This window comes from Ischnura elegans, chromosome 10, assembly GCF_921293095.1.
Source record: "Ischnura elegans chromosome 10, ioIscEleg1.1, whole genome shotgun sequence".
Classification (NCBI taxonomy): Eukaryota; Metazoa; Arthropoda; class Insecta; order Odonata; family Coenagrionidae; genus Ischnura; species Ischnura elegans.
In genome coordinates this window covers 67,233,049-67,257,267 of record NC_060255.1, presented here as the reverse complement: position 1 = coordinate 67,257,267, position 24,219 = coordinate 67,233,049, and the positions used below count along the sequence as shown (strand labels likewise).

The 24,219-nt window shown below is 37.4% G+C and overlaps 1 protein-coding gene across 2 annotated transcripts in view; it reads right to left on the bottom strand.

Annotated features, from left to right (window-relative positions):
* LOC124166663 (DNA-directed RNA polymerase I subunit RPA1) overlaps positions 1-24,219 on the bottom strand; it is a 74,144-nt gene that overhangs the window by 39,095 nt on the left and 10,830 nt on the right. For both annotated transcript variants that reach the window (XM_046544293.1, XM_046544292.1), the window contains exons 4-14: positions 19,273-19,461; positions 18,540-18,750; positions 10,988-11,056; positions 10,267-10,408; positions 8,841-8,981; positions 8,178-8,321; positions 6,260-6,480; positions 4,748-4,883; positions 4,135-4,360; positions 3,441-3,555; positions 479-671 (exon numbers count right to left, since the gene is read on the bottom strand). In XM_046544293.1, coding sequence (XP_046400249.1) covers positions 479-671; positions 3,441-3,555; positions 4,135-4,360; positions 4,748-4,883; positions 6,260-6,480; positions 8,178-8,321; positions 8,841-8,981; positions 10,267-10,408; positions 10,988-11,056; positions 18,540-18,750; positions 19,273-19,461 — 1,787 coding nt within the window. The remainder of the gene's footprint in view (positions 1-478; positions 672-3,440; positions 3,556-4,134; positions 4,361-4,747; positions 4,884-6,259; positions 6,481-8,177; positions 8,322-8,840; positions 8,982-10,266; positions 10,409-10,987; positions 11,057-18,539; positions 18,751-19,272; positions 19,462-24,219) is intronic.

Here is a 24,219-nt window from a genome sequence, read left to right as displayed (position 1 = left end):
TCCGTGATACCAAAAATGTCCAATTGCCATTTATTGTCAACCCCCTCTTTTGAATGTGCTTCACAAACATAATTACAAGTGCATAAAATACAAATTAATCCTTTTTAGGCTTGAATTTATACATGGTAAAATATTCCTCGGTAACCAACACAGTTTACGTTGAATTAAAGGGTGTGACCATGTAGACTGTTTCTGACTACCTAAGTTGACCAGCATGTTATACTTGGGAATTTAGGGTGCAAATTTCCAAAGATGAATTTACCAAATCTTTACACACTAAATAATTATGCCTGTAGCCAGCTGCAGTGGTGGATATTTTGGTTCACTCGTCATGACATAAATTTTCTCAGATGCCATGGATGAGATTCCTAGACTGTTCCCTGATTTACCCTCACCCATTTCAACTCCCCTGACTTTTCCCTCCATTCCTGATTTTAGAGACCTGTAACAATCCAGCACGGATTAACATTCACCTCACCTTGGCACCAATCTTGGCTCTCGAATGCAAGTTTATCCTTCCCCTGCCAGCTGGTATTGTGTTGATTATAACGGTGGAGATGACCTGCTTGCCCGACCACATAGGCACTGGCTTCCAGATGGCTGGAGGCAAAAGTCGGATGTAGCCACCCTTCATGTTAAGGGCCTGGAACACCAGGTGCTGGTAGCTCGACCTGAGAATTGAATGAAATGATGAGAGAACAAACTGAGAAGCCTGAATCAAAAGGGTATTCAACCAGTTAAGGTAGGGTTTTCAAACATAATGCACTCATGCTTTAAAGCCTCAGATAGAAAACTTATTGTCTTACTTTTGACTCATATTTTACAGGTGGACAGGAGCTTTCAAAATTTAAGACTAGATATGTGATGTTTTGACTGAATTTCATACATTTTGCAAATTGAAGCTTGTCATCGACACATTTCATCCTCCAACCAGCTGCAGAATCAATTTCTCTAACCTTGCTAAAGATGAAATGATTCTCTAAGCCACATTTAAATATACTAAGTCAGACAATTGTATACAAATCACTACATGCACATTATTATCCGTAATTTTATGCATATCCTTCATCTCAATGTAGCATTAGGTGATTTATTTTTTGGTTTATAGTTTGTAGACATGAATCCATGGCTAAATGACACCAATCACAGGGGAGGGATGCCTCCTCTCAATAATAAAGGATACATTTTCCACTCTGTACTGTAATAGAAAACTACTGCTATCACCAACACCAAGTCGTTAGGAATGAAACAACTCATAGCTGATTCTATTTTTAAGCACTTGCCTCCTCCCCTACTATATTTGACTCATGTCTGTGTCATTTGTAAGATTAAGAACTCCATAAAGAATAACTAACTGACGGTGACCAGAGCAGACAAAGGCAATAGTTTAGTGACTTTAGACAAGGTGGATTATGTAAATAAATGTAAGGATTTTTTAAGTGCTGACAAACGTTTTCGTATTTTAGAGAAAGACCCTACAAATTGGTTTCTGAAGGAGTTTTAACCTTCCTTAGGAGCCTGTTCTTCTTTATTGGCCAGTAAAGAAAAATAGGGTCTTGTTTGAATGAACCCCCAATCTCCGCAGATATATGGACTACAGAAAACTGACAAACCTGGTGTTCCAATCCTTCCTGTGGTGTCTCATAATACTGTCCCATGTCATCGTTTGGCTCAGAAAGTGAATATCTTATTCCCTAATTTTTCGAATTTTAAATCAACTTTTGCCAATAAAAATTCTGTGCAGTTGGCGAGTAATTTATCTTCAATTTCACCATCACCGAATGGAAAATTGGTCTCTTTAATGTAAAAAACCCGTTTCCCTCAGTGATAGCCAAAGAGGCGGTAGCTGTTGCTCTTCAACATTTGGAGAAGAAGGGCTGCAGTGATATATTCATGAAAGATTTTAATATTCTCTTCAATCTGTGCATTTCCCAAAACTACTTTTATTTATCTGACACTTGTTATGCTCAAACTCATGGGTTAGTAAACGGTTCACCCCGTTCCCCAATCTTAGCGGAGGTATTTTTGGATAATCATTTGTTTTTGGACAGGATATGTTAGACAGATAAATCAAATTTGTGGTAAAGCTCAACTCTTTACATCCCTAAATAATTTTTACAGTAGCGGTAGGAATTGAGACTTTCTAGATCTGACAATAGAAATTAGAAACCACTCACATTGGTTTTCAATTTTTTGGAAAAGTACTTTGACAGATGTTGTTATTCCAGAAAATTCTAATCACCATCACTCCCACAAACTGGCCACTTTTCATGCATTAGTACAACGTCATCTTTCCATACCCCTTACTCAAATAGATTTCAAAAAGAAGGTGAACACAATGAAACTTATAGCGTCCCGGAATGGATATGACAAAAGTATGGTAGACGCACTGTACTGTTGGAGCGTTAACAAAAGAAGAAGACGCTACCACAGTCAAATGAGCAATGGACAAAATTACCATTTTTAGGTCATCTATCCTATAAAATTGGAAAATTTTCCCTGAGAATAATTTTAAGTTATGATTTTATAACCCTATCACCTCAAGTGAACTGTTTTTTGATTCTAAAGATTCCATTAATAATAAAGAAAAGAGTGATGTTTACTCTCTGAAATGTAAAACAAATGATTTTTATTGTTATGTTGGCCAGACTGGGAGGAAATTTTATGTAAGAATTGATGAACATAAAAAGTCTTTTTTGAATTGTGATGACAAATCTATGCTTGCAAAACATTTGTATAATTGTGACCATTCATCCGATTTTAACTTAAAATTTTTACAAGTATTTGACCACGGTAAAAAACTGGATTTTGTAGAAAATTTTGAAATAGGTGTGTATTCCAAGTTGTTTGGAGAATGTTTGGTCAATAAGGTGGCACCGACGATGACCTCACCTTTCCTTAAGGTGAGAGTCTCTCCTCCCTCCAAAACATTGTCCGATGACCCTGAATAGACATCCTGTAAATGAGTATCCAACCTCAGCCCCTCCTCCCCATTCCTACTTCTATATTTTACCCCACCTACACACACCTTCAATATATATACCAGGCTTGCTGCTCTTAGTTTAGACAGCTCTTTAACCCTTTTACTGCCAGCCCATTTCAGGTGGGATGTGCGAAGACTGCCAAGGCCATTTTCCGGACTTTGCAACATTTCACATTTAAAAATTTTTCAGCTATATAATTTTATATAATACATCTAGATTTTTTCCCAATACTTAAGATATATTTATATCTTATAACTATACATATAGATTGAGGGTTTATTTAAATTACAGCTGTTGAAAAGGCCACAACACAAAAAAAGTCAAATAAGTCGGGCCGATATATCGGCCTGTTGGCAGTAAAAGGGTTTAACTTATGTGTAAGCATTGAATCCGGTCGAGAAAATAAAAAAATTGCTGAAAATTACTACAGCCATTTGAATTATTACTGTGCATTACCTGTTGAAGAACTTCCCTCTAAGGGACAATTTCACTCCAGCGATGACGTGGTCCTGGATTAGTCCACTCAGGGGCGTTCCATCCTTTGGAACAAGGTAATTGTGAGCCACAGACACTGAAAAGGACACGGCAACAGAGAAAACACTCATCAATCGATGGCATCACCAGCAAGAATATAGAAAACCAGAGAACTTTAGCATGTTAGGTATGACAGTGAATTTCACTTAATTAATCCAAGGTTTCCATGGCATTTCTCCACATTGGTAACTGCTTTCAGGTATTCCTATGCGTAGTCTTGTCTAAAGGCAACAACAGTTTCTCCAGCCATCCTGCTGGCATCTTCAATTCATCAACACTTCTGACCCGAAGACCCCAGCAGGATGGCTGGAAAAATTGCTATCGTCTTTAGACAAGACTACATAGTGGAATGCTCATAAGCCGTTACCAATGTAGGTATGACAGTGTTCGCACCAACTTTTAATTCCCCTGAATTTTCCCTAATTTCTAGTCAAAATATTTTTAAATTCCACATCATTTATATCAATGGCAAAACAGTCATACATTGGGGCTAATCCACCCAAATCTGACCATATGATTGCCTGTTGGATCACAGATTTCTGCTAAATTGGCATATCGCTGTAATTTGATGAGAGAACAAAAACCCCCTCTATCACGGCATGCAGCCAGGACTCACAAAGATTAAATGCTTCACTCTGAGCAAGATCGTTTTGAGGGAAATGAGCATTCATTTCATCTCCATCAAAATCTGCATTGTACGATTTGCAGTTGGCGTAGTGCAATCGGAACGTCTTCTCTTCTGTGGTGAGGATGCGGGCTCTGTGCGCCATGATACTCGGCCTATGCAGTGTTGGTTGCCGGTTCAACAGCAACGCATCCCCGTTCCGAAGGTGACGGAACACCTGAGGTAAATAAAAAAATGAAATAAAACTTCATTACACAGATCTTTAAAAATACCTAATGCGTATCACAAACATATTAGCACTACTCATGAGAATATAAAAGATGTTACCAGATTCTCAAATTCAAATTATCTAAACTTACTTCGTAGATTTTTGCTGTTCATAATGATAAATTGTTATTATGGGTTCTGCGAGTATTTTTTACATAATAATTTGATGTCCCAGCAGAAAGCAAGAATGGTCATCTTTTTTACAAATAAATTAAGCTGGTAGTAACTAAGTAGTAACCTGAAAACATGAATCTTTCTGCATGTTTCCCATATTAAGCTACATTTGCCATTGGCTAATATAGGGGAGCAAAAGGGGGCACTGAAGACCCACACTCACCACTTTGAGGCCTGGTGCGGAGGACTTCTTCTCTGAGGAGGGCGTCAGCAACCTCTTTGCCACACCCCTCCGCTGGTTCTCGTCCTCAGCCTTCAGTTTGCTGATCGTGCCGTCATCATTCTGAACCATGTTTGCCCTGCAACAAGAGCCGTCCATTTTATAGTCAAAATGAGGCCACAAGTAGAGGAGTTTACTTGGTGAATATTTCAAGGGTATAAAAATGCACAGAGTAATTTCCGACACTTGTATTTATTTTCAAATTGACTGCCGTGATGTGCAAATCGTAAGACTAACTTTGTTTTTCCACGCAAAATTTTATTGTGCGGAAAAATTTAGTCAAAAAAAATGGAAATCACTTAAAAATGAAGAAAAATACATAACCAACACCAGCAAAAAATTACTGCAAAGATAACATTTAATTTCATCAATTTCTTCCTCCAGAGTTATAGCAATGCAGGATTGTCTAAGATTAACCCTTTTGCTCTCACATAAATTTCTGTTTTCACTCAGAGAAAGCTCAAGCCCAATTCAAGAGCTCATCAGGTGTTCAGTAGAAGAGACAAATCTTTTGAATTAATAGGGCTCTACATAATGTAGAGGAAATACCATGTAATCAGGAGTGATAAAAATTCATATAATGTCCATTATAAAAGTGAAACTAATTCAAGATACAGTAAAACCTCTATGTAGTGAACCTCTTTACATCATAAACCTCGATACTTCATACCACCCCTACGGTCCCGTCAGATTTACTCATAAATTTATAGGCAAACCTCAATACAGTGAACCTCTTTATCTCATAAAATATCCTATTATCATACCAAGGAGAAACCCCCAAGATGCCCTAACTACCTCTGCAAATCGTACTGAGACAACTAGAGACCGTTAATGCAGCCGCGATTGCATACCTGGAAAGACATTTTTAGTGAAAAATGTTTCATGCTTATTTTTTCTTATGCACCTTTAATGAACTGTAATTTTCACTTTAACCATTAGTTATGACCATTTTGTTCCACATGAGAGATTATCTGACAGTAAATAAGAAAAAATTATCCAACTATCCAAATCATTTTAAGTGACTGTTAAATTGAGAGGGATCACATAGTTTCCTCTCGAATCGTGGTGAAAATCATGCAATAGCACTCACTTTCTGTTATTAATTAATAAATGTTCACTAATGCATGCATATTTGTTTAAACACATAAATATAATGATAAAAAAGACAGTAGTACCTTTCGTTTCCCAAGGATATGAAAAAATGGTGCCTATGACTAAAACCTCTCTATAGTGAACCTCCATACATCAAATTGCCCAAATTTTGGTCCACTCCATTATGATGTAAAGAGGTTATACAGTATGATAAACAAATATTTGTACATGGGATTGAACACAGAGCCGATATTTTGGCACCTTGAGTGTCTAATTATTGAGGTGAATATTGTACTTGGAAGAATGCATTAGAAAAATAATTAGGACAGAGAGCAGCAGTGGGAGAATTCACATGGCACTGACCCTGGGTATTTCCGTGGTCCATTGATTATCATAGCTCTCAGCTCCTCAGCATTCCAAGGAGTCACGCTCACTGGGTAAGTGAGCTTGAGGGCAAACGCTGTCGGCACTCCAATCTCATCCACGTCAATGTTTGGGTCAGGAGTGATGACTGTACGTGCCGCAAAGTTCACTCTCTTGCCCATCATGTGCATGCGGAACAGGCCCTCTTTCTTTTCAATCACCTGAATGGATAAGGAATATATAGACAACTCAACCTCAAACCATAAAAGACATTACAAGGGTGGCAGGTAAATATGGCATGCCATTTATGGCATGGCATATGGAGTTTTTACAGAAATTTCTTTCCTTGGAAACAGAGATATTTGGCTACATGTACTTTTCGCTAGGTTAAAATAGAATTATTTCACTACAAAAAAATATTTATGACACTATAAAAAAATTATTTTTGACATTAAAATTTTTGAAAATGGAATAAAATTTACTTTTTTATGGGAATTATGACAGTCTTTTAACATGATTTCCAAATGTTCCACTACAGGAATTGACTTCAACTCATCCATTTGCCCTAACTTAAGGCCGCTATGCACGGTGAATGATCATACGAATGAACCATCATGCACATGATCATTTGCATTATTATTCACCGTGTATAGCGACCTTAACATACACTTTTGCAGGTTTCTTTCAGAGGTTAGAATTTTCTTTAAAAGCAATTACATCCATCACAACATTAAGAAAAAATGTTTTCGGGAAGAAAAAAAAAACTGCTATTTATTGAATGGGGTGATATTCTCTACACTGTATGATTAGCCACCCAAGCAATATATCAATCTGAAAGCAAAATTGACTTTTAGTGACTTCTCAGAACACTTTCACATTTCCGTACTGTTTGAAAATATGTTTTATGCATCATTGATATTCAGTAGATGATCAATAAAGCAGAACGTGAGGCCAGCAGCACCCTGTACCCTAAATTTCCAGGTGTAACGTGCACTCATGTGCATGTCATCCTTTGGCTGTTCTCCTCATGTCTCCAAAATTTTAAGTACAGGTGGTCCTCGACTTTCGTACAATTCACACTTCCTTACATTCCAAATTGATGCCTTTTACTTGACTTTCGTATGCGAAATTCAGACTTTTGAATGTTTGTCTGTAAGACATTTTTGAAATTCCCACATTGTTCACTGCGCACTGCAACATTCAACTGTTTCATATGGCAGTGCATGCAGATTATACAAATGTATAATATCGAGGGCAGTATTAACTGTAATCAAGGTGACATTGTGTTGTTCCGTTTGAGTGCCGTTTAATTCATGTATGACATTTACACCTTCAGCAATGATATTGCACGAAATACCATCCAAAAGTTAGCTAGTAAAAATAACATTGTGTAAAATACACAGTTTTATTGTGTATATTTCGCTCTTTTGGAACGTAACCCCTAATTAAAATGGATCTCAATGGTTTGACTTTCTTACATGTTTTCAGGAATGCACTGTGAGCGAAAGTTGCACACCGCCTGTATAAATAGTAGGCTGAAAGGGAGAGCCTAAAAAAAAAAAAAAATTAAAAAAAAAAAAAAAAAAACCGGGAGAAATTCACAATTTTTCCAATATTCAAATGCATAGTGGGATCCTAACAACATATTGACCAATTTGAATACATTTTTTCATTTTTAAAATATTCTATTAAAATATCTTTGCTCTTTAGTAACCTCAAAATAAAATTTTTATTTTTTACTTCACTTTAATCACACTATATGCATCAACAACTTTGAAGATTTTGTTGCAAAAAAAACTATGTATAATGTGCATGTTAACCTTGAGAATTTAGGGTAATTAAGATGTTTGATCACCTACCTTTCAGTTATCTATTTGAACTATTTTAAAAACTTCCCTTTAGCAACCTACTCACGTACCTGTTTGACACCATGGGCAAGGGCACCACTTGTTGTCTTGTTGAGGTCCTTGTCCAGCAGATGATCCACATTTGATTGCAACTCCAGCCATGCTGTGTGTAGCTTTTCCACTTCATCACTCCCCCGGATATGAGCCAATGCATCCTTCACAAAAAAGAAAGAAAAGTTTGAACAGCCATCAGAGAATAAAAAAGGCAAAAACAATAGAGCCCCAAAAGCAGGGTAAACTTATCTTTCTGCAATGTTTAATTATGCGTGTGATTAGCTAGAGAGTAGATTATTAGGCCACTCATTGGGTCTCAGGTTCAACTCTCAGGTGAAACCTTTGAACTCCACTAAATGAAACTACTCAAAGCGAGGGTTAGTTTCCCATAACATGATAACTCCACACATTAATGGCTTAGCCTGGAATAGGCTCTACCCTCACCTTTGATGAGAAAAAATTAATTTTGAGGCAAAAACTTTCAAACATTTCACAGCTTTAACACAGATAAGGTTGGAAGTCGCTAGAAGACTCCAAGGCTACAAAAATTTCCATGGGAAAAATACTCCCCTGGACCAGGAATTGGAACATCTTTACACATTACATTCCTTCCCATGCAACTGAAAAGCATCACTGAACCTTTTCACAAATATTTCACCTAGATTTTAAGGGGAATTTACCTTGGCCTCCTGAGTCAGGCCCTCCATGGTACCCTCCTGAACAGCCTTCGCCAAGTGCAGCAAAATCATCGAATCCTGGATTATGCTCTTGTACGTAGCAGATTGTGGTGGCTCTATGATCTGGTTATCACGGTACTGGACCTATTAAAATAAATTACAAAATGGCCACGGTTTGGCGATGGTTTTGATGGGCAATTCCACCGGTATGTTCAGGTCAAAAGATATAACCTCAAGACGCTGGTCCCGTTTCCAGAAAAATTATTATTTTAGATTACAAACAATACAGGAAACATTTAAAAAGCATACAAGTATAGCTGTAGCCTAATGACATAGCAACCATCAGATCAGGCTTGATGAGTAATTGAGAGATTGAACTGGAAAGATCTCTGAATTACATACCCCAAAAAAGCTTAATACAGTTAAAATACATATTAAGTTGTTAATGGATAGAGTCAGAGAAGTAATCTTTCAATATGTGACATTTAAAAAAAATGCAGCAGAAACATATGAAGACTAAAAACAAACACTCGATAAACCCAAGGTATCGAATAATTAATAAAAAAATAGTAATGAGATGATTTGATGCAGATATTCTAAATTGATTTAAGAAATTATATAACTATCTCATCTGCTTCTAGGTACACGAATATTGACTGAAACACTAAGTAGATGACTAAAAATCTTCTACAGACAACATAATATTTAATTAATTAACGAGTGTAGGTTTTTCCACTAAAGCAAAGAGGGCTAAATGTGTACTTGAGCACTCATGTCATCCAGAATTCTTCAAGAATGGTCACTGCTAGATCAACACTACAAGACGTACAAGCTTTTTTAACAATTCAGACAGGGCTTGTAACTCATGACGAGAGGTAATGCTCAGTCAATTTTCAGAATGATTATAACATCATAAACACTTTAGGAAAATGCCTAAATAAGTTTAAACAGGGCACCTTTCACCTGAAGACTCTGGCAGGATAGCCAGCGAAACTGCTGTCTATAAACAAGCTGACATGGAAGAAAACCCTGAAGAAATGCAGAGATCAGACCATCGCCGTGGAAACCTACATTCTAACATTAAATATGGCAAAGTTGACTCTAACTTTTGAAACATTGACCAAAGGGTTTTACTCCAAGGCAGTCAGTTGACTGAGATAGAACTGTGCTGCCTTCTTAACACAAGGAAAAAACTCTTGGAAAGAAGGCCACTAGGAGGCAGGTGTGAGTGAGTTTGCATGTGTTTTTTTGCAGGACAGAGAGTTCAATTGTTTTTAATGACTTTTGAACGAAACCTTATGTTTAGCCAAAATATGCATCAAAATGTGAGCTAAAACATGATTAGACTGAGATTGAGCAAATTGTATTGGAAAACTACTACCCTGAGGTAGGCGACCCCCTTTTATTTGAGACCTTCATAGAGAATTACCGGTCTTGCAGATGGTGGAATCACAGTGATGAAATCGAGAAAGAACAAGTCAGTGGCACAGGGCATAGAGCTGTTTCTCAACACTGGGAACATTGCAAGCAGGAATTCCTTGTCCTTCAACCAAACTCGCCTCAGGAAATCCCTAGAAGAAAATGAAAGCTTATTAATCTCCATCACTTAACAGAGTCGAAAATCGAATTATGAGATTGAATTATTGCACAAATCTCATGCCATATCATCCAGCAAGAGAATCCTTTATGTTTACAGAGTGACATATACAGGGTGACCACAACTTTTTTCCCGCATCATTTTCCTTTATTTACTCATTTTTTTGGAAGTTTCCTCCATAATATCCAAAGAAATTGCCTAATAGAGGTTTTCAATACATCCCAATAGTACACCTATATAAATTGAAGTGATTGGGAGCAGAAATGAACAAATATCTTGCCCGTAGATTTAATTTTTATGAAAGAAGAGTCCGATAAGATTTAACAAACTTCTCATCACAATAGAATTTAATGTTTATGAAAAATTGTTGTGATAAGAATTTCAAAAGATGAGGGAACATCTCATCTCCAAACAAAAACCTTTGTTCCAATTCCAGTTCTAACCACAAGAACTGGTTGAACTGAGAAGCAAAGAATCAATACCATCCATCTTTAATTTTAATCAAATTCTATGGCAAAAATACGTCAATGCAAATGACTAGGAGGGCTCTCACCTCATTTTGTTGGGCATGAGGACAGACTCTCCAATTTTCTTTGTTTTTGTCCTTGGTGTCTTTTGGCCCCTGCAATCATACAGAAGGTAGAAGAACATGAAGACTTTGGATAGTAATAAATATAAGAGCTATTTGTAGAACAATTTAATATAATAACATTTAATAATGTTAATTTCACCAAACATACATGTCCCAGAGATCATCTACTCACAGACTTCCTACCTTGCTCAAACCCATTTCGTCTGCCTACTCCTCTCTTCAAAACATTTTCAAGGGCATAGATAGATTCAGAGAAGAGTATGCAGACGAAATGGGGTCCAGTCTTAGGAATCTTCATTTTTTATTATTCTTTTTGTATAGTGTATATTAGTCAAAGCAAAATATTTTAAGTTCTACATTCAATGTTATTCAAACAGCTGTTTTTAAACAACAGGGTGGTTTTCCATTTCTTTTTTATTACCTATTGGAGTAGGTATTTCACACTTTTAGATTTTTAAATGAACATATCTATTTTCCGTGATTAAATGAAAAGTGAAGATTTTCAAGCGTGCGAAAATGCAATGGCTAAGTACGAATGTTGCGAAAAGCCTGTGAGACATCATTCTGGTTCCAGCTACCACTGTGTGAGGCCACCATGGTGCAACGCTAGGAGCACCACTACGATGCAGGCTGCTAGGAGGTAGCGCTTGGCTTAAATAAGGATTATTAGTACCCTATCAAACAAAGGAAAATTTCCGACCTTAGGCAATTTTAATAGGTGATTATTAAGAGAAGTTTCCCTGAGCTCTGTGCCACATGCATGGATTGGTAATCTCAGACGATGTAAAACTCCTGACTACTCGTATAGCATATAGGTCCCTGTGACGTCACGTGGAGTGGCATCGCATGGGCACCAATCTGGCTTTTTTCAAATGAGGATGAAATTGACCATTGCCATTCGTCTAAACCGGTATTTCTAAAACCTAAATAATTTGTATATTATGAATACACTAATGGTGGGTAACGAATCGCAATCAATGCCTTTCGTTTTCGTTGATGAAGGAGATTACCCTATTGCTTACTGTTTGGTGTCTTCCGCTTACCATCTTACATTAATTTTGAGGCATTAAGGGGAGAGGGACTAGGGCCCATTTTAAATTTCGAGGTGTATCCAATTTTCCTCCATGAAAATTTTCTTCTGACATGCCATGTATCTGAATCAGTGTACTCAATAAGTTTTCTTCAGTTCGCACTGAGTTTTATGGTAAGAGTATGGGTTTGCTTTACTCTTTACCGCTGTGCTGAGATGTGAAATTTAATCTTGATGTGACATGTTGAAATTACTTTAGCCTTTTGTAATTAATGTATTTGGATTAAGGTTGAGAACTTGCGATCATTATATCTGGTCATATATTCATTACATTTATATACTATGAGGGCTATCTAAATGAGCAGATTCTATTCGGTGGGCGATTGTTGAGCATTTATGCAGTGGACGTATCGATATGAAATGCAAAATTTCCCAGCGTCAACCACGTAAAAATGATCGATGAGGGATTATATCACATGAAAATGTGAAAAATTAAAACCACGATGAAAATCATGACTGTCAATAGAAGTAAAAGCATTTATTTATTTACTAAGAAATACATTTTGAAACTTATTAAAATCACATAATTTACATAAAAACCGCTGATTAGAAAATAAGACCGGTGTTGCGGTATGGAGCATGTACTGTCACATCCTTTTGAAGTCACCCAGTGGCAAAAGAAATAATACATGGTTCAGAAGACAAAAGATAAATTGAGTTATGAATCATAGGACTCATCAATGGATGTTATGATCGTTTTCACTGACCTTCATTCTATGCTGCTGGTATCATCCAGCCATCATCACCTCCAGAGGAATTTTCCTTGTCACTGGTATCCCAAGTCATAAAGTATTAGCTCCCATCCAAATTATTAGTAATGCAGCACTTCTTGGACCTTTTTATCACCAAGTCTTCAGGAATCAACTTCCAAGAACTAATGATCCACTGGCATATTTGTGTTACACCTGGTTTTTCATTCCTCCTGTTGGTGATGTTTCATGCACCGTGCCTGCCATCCACTCAGTGTAATGCCTCTTCATGTTAGCCTTGAAGGAGCAATTTATACAGACATATAGAGGCTGAAAAACTGTATTCACCCTCCGAGGAGTAATCACTTATTCAGTTTTACAACTGTTCAGATATTTTTTCACGCAATCTGTTACATGGCTGTGAAAAGTGTCCAGGAAAAGCATATCAGGAAGATTGAGCAGAGCCCTTGGGCGTCGTTCCCACACACCCCATAATCCAATCCAACACCGAACTATTGTCCATCCAATCCTTCTCTTGAGCCCGAACAATATTGCCTGGAGGTAGTTTTTCTTTCGGGAGGTTTTTACTTCTAAAAATCACAGACACAGGAAGTTTCTTCCCATTCGCCAACGCAGCAAGCATGACAGTGCACCGTTGTTTTTCTCCTCCTCCAGTTGCCATCACTATGGATTTTGCTCGTTTCTCGTTGACTGCACATTCAATTGGCATTTCATAGTACACGAGTACCTGATCTGGGTTTCCGAATTGACCAAACAAGTATAAGTTTTTTTGTCTCGTGCCAATTACATACCGCTGAAAGGTGAGCAATTTCTCTTCGTACATTTTGGAAAGGCACTGAGAAATTGTCGTCCTTCTTCCATTGGAAAAGCCATTCCGTCGATAAAACTCACAAACCCATCCCTCACTTGCCCTAAACTGATTAAGGCTGATCTTCATATCTCTGGCTATTCCTAGTGCCCTAAAAACACACATTTCCGTCGACACTGCGTAGCCAAATTGCCGTCTATCCCTGATGTATGCACCAGCCTTTGTTCCAGGATGGGGTAGCTGGCAGACTTTCCCTGGAAGGATCTTCCTCCTCTATTTGTCTGGAGCAATGCACCCTTGTCTTTCCTCCATCTTCTTCCAGCACATCAAAATTTTGTCAGGCTGTGCGATTCCCTAATTGCTCAGCATCTTTAATCACCCTCACTTTTTCTGCAGCCGTAAAAGAGCACAACTTTTTGCCCATATTCATCATTAGAACAGCACTAACTGATTGTAGCGTATGCACTGATATTCTCAGCGAAAATTCGTAAATTGCAAAAGAAGTTGAAAAAAAAAAGGAGAAGTTCGAAATCCCGGCACCTGCACCAGCTGCACGGCCAATCGCTGTCCTTCATTTGCACCCCAAACCCTCATACCAGGAGACTTTTGTCTATCCCTGGCCATGGATGTTTCGCAAACAGTGTTGGGTCGGGTTGTTTACTTCCCCATCGTCAGCTCCTGTGGTGACTGTCGCCATTCTCAAGGATTCTGGGTATTCCCAAGTCTGGCCTTTTCGGCCGACCACTTCATCCCATTGTAGTGATCCGGAAATGGAAGATTTCCATTTCCAAAATATGCATAAATATGTTGTTGTGTGACGTCTCAGAATAGCCAGCTGTGACAAACTATGCCTTGGGATTTGCACCTTTTCACTTTCAAGAACGCCTAACCTTCCTCTTTCCCTTCCTTTCCCCTTCTTATTGGACGAAAACATCCTGGTTCCACTTCCCTATATAATGGCACGGTGTAGATGCAATTGTCACTCAGGACGCACTCAGGAACTCACTCAGTAACTCACAGTTGGAGGCGAAGCACGGGCCGTATGGCCCGTGCGACCTAAGCGCCTCGCTATCTACCCGTGCCATCACCAGCAGCTCCTCTCCTTCCCGAGACTTTTGGTAATGTTCTAAATTTTGGCTATTCTAGACGCACAAATAACTTTATGTATGTTCATTGAATTTAGTGATGGGTCGGTTCGATTCCTCGATTCTTCGATTCCTCGATTCCCGACCAAGAACCGGAATCGAAAACGAGTACTTGTCAAAGTGAAAAATCGATTCCGATTCCAGTAGTACTTCAACCCACAAATTTATATACGACCGCGTTTCCAACAGTCATTCGAATTTTCGCGCCACGTAATCGTAATAAAAAAACACATATCTTGGGATGTGCGAGTACTCCAAAATTCAAATCGAGTTGATTAGTTGGTACTCAACTCGAGCGTTTCGAGTAGCATCACGAATGTCGAGTCGAGCAGTTAAGGTTACAGAGCTTTCGAGGCTAGTAGGTCCAGCAATCTGCCGACAGGAAGCGCTATCATGAAACTCATGTAATAATGCAGTTTTAAAAGCCGATAAGTCATTCTAATGCCTTGACCTGGTAGTTTCAGCTTGCCGAATACACGCTGTCGACGTGGGTGCCGAATACCTTTACGCCAGCCGCGGCGGCCGATCGTCTTCCTACCCGGCGCGCACTGGTCTGAAATCGGAAAAAGCTGGAATAAAGTCCAAAAAACGTTTTTGGGGATAGAGACATGAAAATTAGCGTAAATACTCATAAATAATTACCAGATATAGATTTATATGCCATTTTATATAAATACGACCCTTTAGTGAGATACAGAGGCCCAAACATGACCAATTTTTCAATGCCACGCGAGGTATCGTTTTTCCTCAAAAAATCTTTGAATTTATCCAGGTGGTTTTGCATTGGTATGAGTTTTGTGGAATAAAAAACGCAATATTCCTTTGATCTGGTGCTTTGCCTATACTTTCAATGACTTTTAAAGATTTTGGCTCTCATCTGTCTGCTTTTACAACGCAAAATGGCCGACCCGTTTTTCACGTGAAATTTAACATAAAGTAGACATTAACTTTCGTTTACGAAAAATATAACTCGAAAAATTTGAATTACAATATAAAGTAGAGATTTCTAAAGAGTACTAATTAGAAATCTCGGAAAAAAAGTTTGCGACGAAGGAAATAAGAGCGATTTTTCAATCGCGCGTCAAGGCTGAGCTACACGACGTGGAACTCTGAGGCTCTGTAACAGGCCGAATTTTCAAATTTTTTAAAACATTAGTCTTGAAAATCGTCATTTAAAAAATGGATAATCGTCTTCATTGACTTAAAACACTAAACTGAGGACGATAAAAAGGATTATGTATAGATCGACTAGACCATTAAGCGCATTACTCGAGTGAAAATACTAAGGATTGGATATTTTTCGGAACCACCCCACGCATAAGAAATATGGCTCGGGTATTGAAGTAAAGTGAAGAGATTAAGTCAGCATGCTTAAGAGAGAGAAAAATGAACTGTTTCCGTGAAGGGCAACAACTGATACCCTTTTTCCCTTTCCACCTTCACTGCGCATCTCACCTAGGTCACACAAGTGTGTAGCAAACGACAATTTTCTGCAGGCAGCAATACTGTAACATGGTGGCGTCAAAACCTGCTGGCTGAGCATGTAGAATAATTGGTTTTTCTGCTTGAGAATTTGAAAGGGCCAAATATTACATGATTCATAATCGTAGTATGTTATCTTAATTATAGCTGTGAAAATTACTATACTGAGGGGTCTCCCTTGTAGTTTGGATACATATATATGGTAGAAATATTACTTGAGGTTAATTAATTTCAATTGTGCCTATGGAACCGTTGAATACACATTAATTTTCATTCATCTCCTACTTCTAACAATAACCATTAACGATCCTCATTATATTTTCTTTCTTGCATTAGGCTAGACATTCATCATAGAAAATTGGAGTAGAATATATTGTAGTATGCATTGCTGTATATGCCTCGTTCAGAAATTATCATACTCCACTCGACTCGATACTCGCGAGTAATTTTCAACTCGACTCATATCAAAAAGTGCTTCTTGGAAATACCTATTATATTCCGAAGGAGCAAATGCAAACTAGGGAGCCTGTGACAGGTATATGGTCAAGATACAGTGATGCATTTGGAAAAGTACCCAAAGTCACTATAGCAAACACTGTTGAAGCTGAAGTGGAAGCTTATTTATCAGAGATGAATGCACCACCAAATTCCTTCTCTGGGAAATACTGGAAGACTTGTATCTCCTACCCAAGGCTGAAAGTATTAGCGAAGAGGTTTCTTGCCATACCGCCATCCCCTGTGTTCAGTGAAAGACATTTAGTTCTGCAGGAAAAATATGTGAAGTAAAATGCAACAGGCTTTATCCTGACAGAGTGAAGATGCTTTGCTTTCTGAGCAAAAATGTAAAGTCTGTGAAAGGAGACTAAATTTGTGAGACATTATTGATAATGTTAAGATATTATCAATAAAAGATAGATATTAAATGAGATACTTTTATTTTAAAGTTAAACATGAGTGCTAATATTCTAAAGTAATACCTATCATGTAACAACACTTTTCAGGTATGTTCCGTTTTGAAATTTAGTTATTATATTTTAATTACATAGTGATGATATGAAAGATGCTTTTTTCAACTGACTCTTTCACAGAGTAATATTTTTTTAAATGGTTTTCTTGTTGCCTGGAATTAAGTGATATTTTTCTCGGAGAGTATGGCATCAGAATCGATGGAATCGGTATCGGTAGAATCGGAATCGAAATGTCAGAATCGGAATCGGGATCGGAATCGATAAAATTTTGGAATCGACCCATCACTAATTGAATTGATTTGGAAACTGGGATTTCAAAGGGAAATAAACTTTGGGTTAAAACTTCAAATACTTGTGTGTGATTATTCACTTCCCGACACCAAGGGCAAGAACCCGCAACCCTTACACCATGGTCTCCACTAAGGGGAATTCATTCATACTCTTCGGAGTGAAGGCTCCCAGGCAAAGCCATTACTCGAGGGTCAATAATCATTTCTCATTCAAGCCCTTTCGCTTTCGGTTTGGGTGTCATTGGGTTTTTCCAATCAGTGTTGAAGGCTGGGAGCATGTGGACTAAGATGATCGTGCCCTTAGTCGGAAGTCATGAGGGAAATAAACCCACATTCACTTTAAGTTGTCCTTGCCTTTCACTTATCATAATCTAGGTCACATGACCCCACGTGCACATATTTCGGTCCTCTGTACCGGACTGCTTCCACACCACCGCACAGACCACTATGCTATCCAGGTTCATTGATTCCAATGACAATTTTACTCTGGCTCATGGCACCAAAAGCCAAAGTTCCAACAACTATAATGGGAATAGAAAGTTCTTCAAAATATTTCACAATTACTAAAACCATTTCTTTAGACCGTTTCTTCATTGCAGCTGTGTCCATATGGCCACACTGGTCATTTAAGGGTTAATAAAACTTTTATTACACTCAGAGAAAATGTTAAAAGCTGAAACCAATACAGTAAAAACTACAAGTGAATCATTATGAAGAAACAAAATAAATCTTCGTAAGTTTTACTACTTTTAAAATCATTCATACTTTTGATTTTTATCCTGAATAGCTCAGCTACAATATACTTAAATTGATAAGGTAACATAAATATGGAGAAACAAAGAAATCCATAGGCAGTAAAATAAGGGGGATTTCCTATCCAATTTTCTCCCTGACTTTCATGAAATTCCCTAACTCATCCCAGAATTTCAAAATTCCATTAAAATTCCAGGTTATCCCTGATGCTCACCACCCTGAAAACCAACATGGTGAAGGGAGCAGAGGGTGAGGGAGCAGACTTACTCAACCAAATGCTTGGGGGCCACCTCCACTCTTCCCGTGACCGACGTTACTATCTTCCCACCCAGCCTCTTAATCGGATTCAACGGCATCTTGCACAGGGGGCACTTCTTAGTGGATGGCACTTGGCGAACCACTGATGCCAAAAAGACATTACGCAGCTGCTCAACATTCCTGTTCTCCAAGTAGAGGCCCTCCTTGTCCAAATCACTCTCTGAAAAGGATTTATGCAAGGATTTACCCACTAAATCATTCAACTGCCAGCACTCGATTACCGTGTATCCCGGCATGAAATTTTTGTAACACACGGTGTCACAGTCATTTGTTTACGTATTTTAACCCACATTTTGTGAATTCAAACTGTGGATTATGGAAGAAAACATCATGTGATGAAGCTTAATTGAAACCTAAGTAGGTATAAGTTGAATTAAAGAGTTGAAAATCAAAAAAGTTTGTGTGTTCTTCTATGATCATGATTTATTTGTTGAGGAAATCAGAAGAATATTCCACTGATTTTAAAGAAACAATTAAAATGCTTTGAATTAAATTTTCCAAGAAAGGTAATGGTTTCTGGCAAATATTTTCCAGTCATTCTTCAAATAAATTAATAGAAACTTTCAAGGAAGGGGATTTTGCAGGTTCCACTTAAATCTGGAAAATCTTTGATGGAACAGCTCTACCAAATTTCACAATAAATAACCAGTTAAGTACACACTATGAAGTATGAAGATATTACCTCGTATAGCTCGTTCCACATATGCCTCCAACTGCTGATTCACCAATATTGTGTCTGCTTTTAATAAATCCACAGTCTGTCCCAGCATAGTCAATGCACCGACAACTGCACTTTCAACATTATACGCCTCTACTATTAAGCCCAAGTCCAGTAGTTTCAACTGGCTAACAAGAAGATGCTTAAAATTTTCTGCAAAAGAAAAACATTCACCGATTCAAAAGCAATACGGCAACAAAACCAAAAATTAAATCTTTAAGAGCTGGCATTTTTAAACTGGTACACGCAAATGTGCCAGGGATTTTTTGACAAATTTGTACGTGTCCTGGAGTTGGGAAGGTTTGCCAGTTCCAAAGAAGATAACAACCGTTGACCATTGAACATAAAAACGTTGTGTTTTATTATGATGGTAAAAATAAAAATTCTGTAACAGTTACGTTTGAAAAATTATATTAAAGATATGAAAATAAAACTCTTAAAAATGCAAAATGTTCAATATTTTGGAAAATATTATGCCCTATGCCTGACTGAAAGATATCAACTAATCTAAAACAAATCAAAAGCTGATGTTTTGAGGCTCTATTTCAAGATGTTACAAACTATTACATTGCAAAAACATCTAATTCAAAAATTTTAAAAATAATTCACAAAATTGAAGTTTCTTAATACGTATTCTGTCAAACTTTCTGGCCTATGCACAATCGAAAGAAGTCAACTGATTTTGATACATATCCTTTATTTTGCCTATACAATTCGCAATTTTTCTCAGCTACTACAACTTTGAAATAAAAAACAATGAGTTTTTTTGGCCCACCTTAACAAACAATTACTGCTTAAACTAAGCTAATGACTCCTATGGCTCAACGCATCCAGGAACCCCAGGTTATAGAACGGGTTGATGTCTTCACACACCCCGAAACAATATCCTCAAAATGTGAGGTGGCCAAGGGAAAGGAACTGGCCCCCCTCCTTTCCTGAATGAATGAAATTCTCACACCAGTCATTTAAGTCAGCATGCGCTGTACCCTCACCTACACAAACCAACTTTCAGGTTGAACCGCTGAGGGTATGCATAACAGAAGAATGAAAAAGATAGGAAACACACAACTCTTGTAGGAAAAGGAGGAGTGGAGGAAGCTGAAAATCAGGGTAAACCATGGCACATGACTTGAAACCAAATCCCCTCCTATAGTATACAGATGGGCTATCATTTGGATACGAGTTGATCTGTCAACCCATATTTTTACAACTATAATACTTAAATTGCAATTTCTTTGTTTGCAGATTGCAATTCAGTCTGGGTCAGACCTCCAGTGCGTTTGGACATATCCTGCTCTGAGCTAGAGGCAAGGCCATGCATTGGTGAAAGTGTGCACGTCGTGGAAGTATATTTGCTACCAACATGAACTCGTGCAAGTTGTGTAAAAAATCTATACAGTGAGTCCTCGTTTAACGTCACTTACCGTTCCTGAAAAATGTGACGAAAAACGAAATGACGTTAATCGAAGCATAATATCCCATAAGAAACAATGTAAAAAGTTTACCTTTCAAAATTCCTTTCATTTACAAGTTTGTTGATGACTTATATTTAGCACTTCCAAATGACATCAAGGAAGACACCATTTTAAATTATTTTAATAGTTTCCACCCTAAATTGCAATTTACAATAGAATATGAAAAAAACAATACTCTACCATTTCTTGATATGCTGACCATTAGAAATCATGATGGTTCGATTCATGTGGATTGGTGGAAGAAACCACACAAATCGGATAGATTTCTGAATTTCGAATCACATCACCCTCTTAAACATAAAGTAAATGTAGCGCTTGCACTAAAATTTAGAGCTCTGAATTTGAGCGATAATATATTTCACGAAAAAAACATTAAAATAATTGAGGATATTCTAAAGAAAAACCATTTTCCAAAAAAACTTGTTCATTCTATACTTTACAAAAACAACACTAGACTTTCACGTACTCAAAATTCACTAAACAAAAATGATTCAGCCAGTACAACATCCCCATACCGTGGAATCATCTATATTGGTAAACTATCTGAACAAATTTCGAACGTATTCAAAAAAATAAATTATAAAATTGCACACAAGAATCATAACACTCTAAACAAGCTCATTTACACAAAAATAAAATCTGAAACCCCTAAAAATCTAAACAGTAATATAATATATAAAATTTCTTGCCTCGACTGTGACACTTGTTATGTAGGACAAACATCGCAATATTTAAAAAATAGAATTTCTCAACATAAATCTACAATAAAAGGTGGTATAACTCTATGTGCTCTAGCTAGCCATAGCATAAACAATGGCCATATTTTTGATTTTGAGAACGCCGAAATTTTGGATCATGAAATTATATTGAAAAAAAGACTTTTTAAAGAAATGGTTTATATTTCAAAAACAAAAAATTGCTGTAATAAAAAAACAGACATCGATAACCTCAGCAAAATTTATTTTTATTTAATACATCAAAATTAATGGTAACCTAGGTTGTTTCAATACCGTAGAAACCAAATATCAATAAATGTATTCAAAGTTTAGAGGTATGTCAAAATTTTTTGTATAATCCATTCTGTTCATATATATATGTTTATATATATTTCTATTAATTATATTGTTTATATAAAAAAAGGCACGATTGCTCCTTTTTTATGTATATATATTGTATATTGCCTAATTCTCTGCATTTTATATTGTTTCATAATTTTTTTTTTTCTAACATAGCCCTGAAGATGTTTTTAAAATAAAACGAAACGTTGGCTGCTAACTTTTAATTTATTGACCTAAACTCCAGGAAACATCATTTTATACAATGTAAAAAGTGAATATCGGGTCCTGGACCTCACAATTCCTACGTGAAAAAATTTTAGCCTATCATATCTGGGGCATTTTTTACGATGGGAATGCCAAACTATGGCATAAATACGAGTTCCTGTCTTCATCGACGACAATATCAGCAGTGACGTAAATCCTCCATTTTTGTATCTTCCCGCATTTGCTTTTCGGCTTCGCTATGGTGGTCGCCAGGGCGAGCGTCGCCTGGGCATCATCATCGCTGAAACATCGTCGCAGTTATAGGAACCAAAATTATAGTGAACACGCTGAAAAAGTGACGACAAAAACTCCCGAGTTCTACACGGAAAAATTCCTTGAAATCAATTTTTAGGTTCCAAAAACCATTATGTCAAGTATAATCTTGCGCACCTACCTAAGAATTCATTTTGCAGAAAATTTGCTAAAACCGTAATCGCAGTTAACAATAAACACACCGTTTTACACTTCGTTGACTGACTGTATTACCGCCCACAAAACGAACAACCTTCAACGCCCGCCGCTTCGCGTTTTTTTCTCGCGCGAAATTTAAAAGCCCTGACGTTATCGCGAAGCGAAGGTGCGATAAACGAATGATGGTCTCAAAATTTTCATGATGTTATCGCGAAATGACGTTAAACGGGGTGACGTAGAACGAGGACTCACTGTACGCAGTTCAGTTTGTTTGTCATGTGTGGATTGCCAATTCAAGTTTCATAGTAATTGCTTGGATACCCCTATTAATAAAGAAGATATTGAAGGAATCATCGCAAGCAAACAAGTTTGGAGGTGCCACCATTGCCGAGTGTCTCGCAGGTCAAGCATAAATTCTAAGCCCTCTTGTGTAACACCCAAAAGTGCCCCTCTGAGTGACTCCACTGATTTATTTCACCGATTACTTGAAGAGATCAAATCAGAGCTAAAAGAAACAGAGTGCAATTTGGGTGACTCATTAAATAAGTTGCATGAAAGGATTGAAGACCTTTCCTCATCTATTAACGCCCATGGTAAAAGAGTAGGTGAGTGTTTTGCAAAAATAGATATGTTGCTACAGGAAAATATTAACTTGAAGAAACAAATCGGGGCTCTTGAAAACCAGTGCAATGATCAAGAACTGCATATGCTCTCCCATTCCATTGAGCTGCATGGATACCCCCTAAACTCTAATGAAAATTTGACGGGTGTTGTGTGTCGAATCAGAGTTGGCTTAGGGGTAAAACTGGAAGCGAGTGACATAGATTATTGTTATCGCTTCAAAGGAGCAAGTGGAACCGGAGGAATTCATGTCAAATTCGTCTGGAAACAGCTCAAGGACAACCTCGTAGCCAAAAGAAGAATGAAGAGAGATTTCGCCACAGGACACCTTAACCTTGAGGGCCCTTCCTCACTGATCTACGTAAACGAGGCGCTTTGTGCAAGCAGACAGTGAGTTCTGAATGCAGTGAAGAAAGAAAAGAACTATAAATATCTTTGGATACGAGACGGTAAAATTCTGATGAGAAAAGCAGAAAAAGAGCCGGTATTTGTACTCACGTGCATGAATGATATAAATGACTTGTAACACAATGTCTGCTATACAAAGTAATCTTAATTTTAGCACCAATGCTTTCTCTAACGTTCAAAATATTCGTAGTGTTAGTATAGTGAAAGAAGTAAAAATAATTCACCAAAACATATGTAGTACGAGAAGGAACTTTGATGCTTTCTTAATCAATTTCACTCATTTTACGTTTAAACCTACTGTAATTGTACTTACTGAAATATGGATTAGCAAAAGTGAGTTAAGTCTTTACAAAATAAGTGGTTATAAAATGTTTGCTAAATGGACTGATGGCAGTAGAGCCAAAGGTCTCCTTGTGTATGTACTTGAAGAAATTCCTCGCTGATTGTGTATTGTTGACTTTACACTTTGGCTTTATTAATTTTTACTTGTCATGTCTATACAGGCATCATGGTATTCAGCCTAATCATTTCTTACATGAAATACAAGTGGTCTTTCAAAAAGTTAGCGGTAACCCGGTTATTGTTGGTGATATTAACATAAATATTTTAGATAATAATCAGGTATCAAATGATTATAATAATTTAATGTGCACCCAAGGTTTACATTGTCTGCT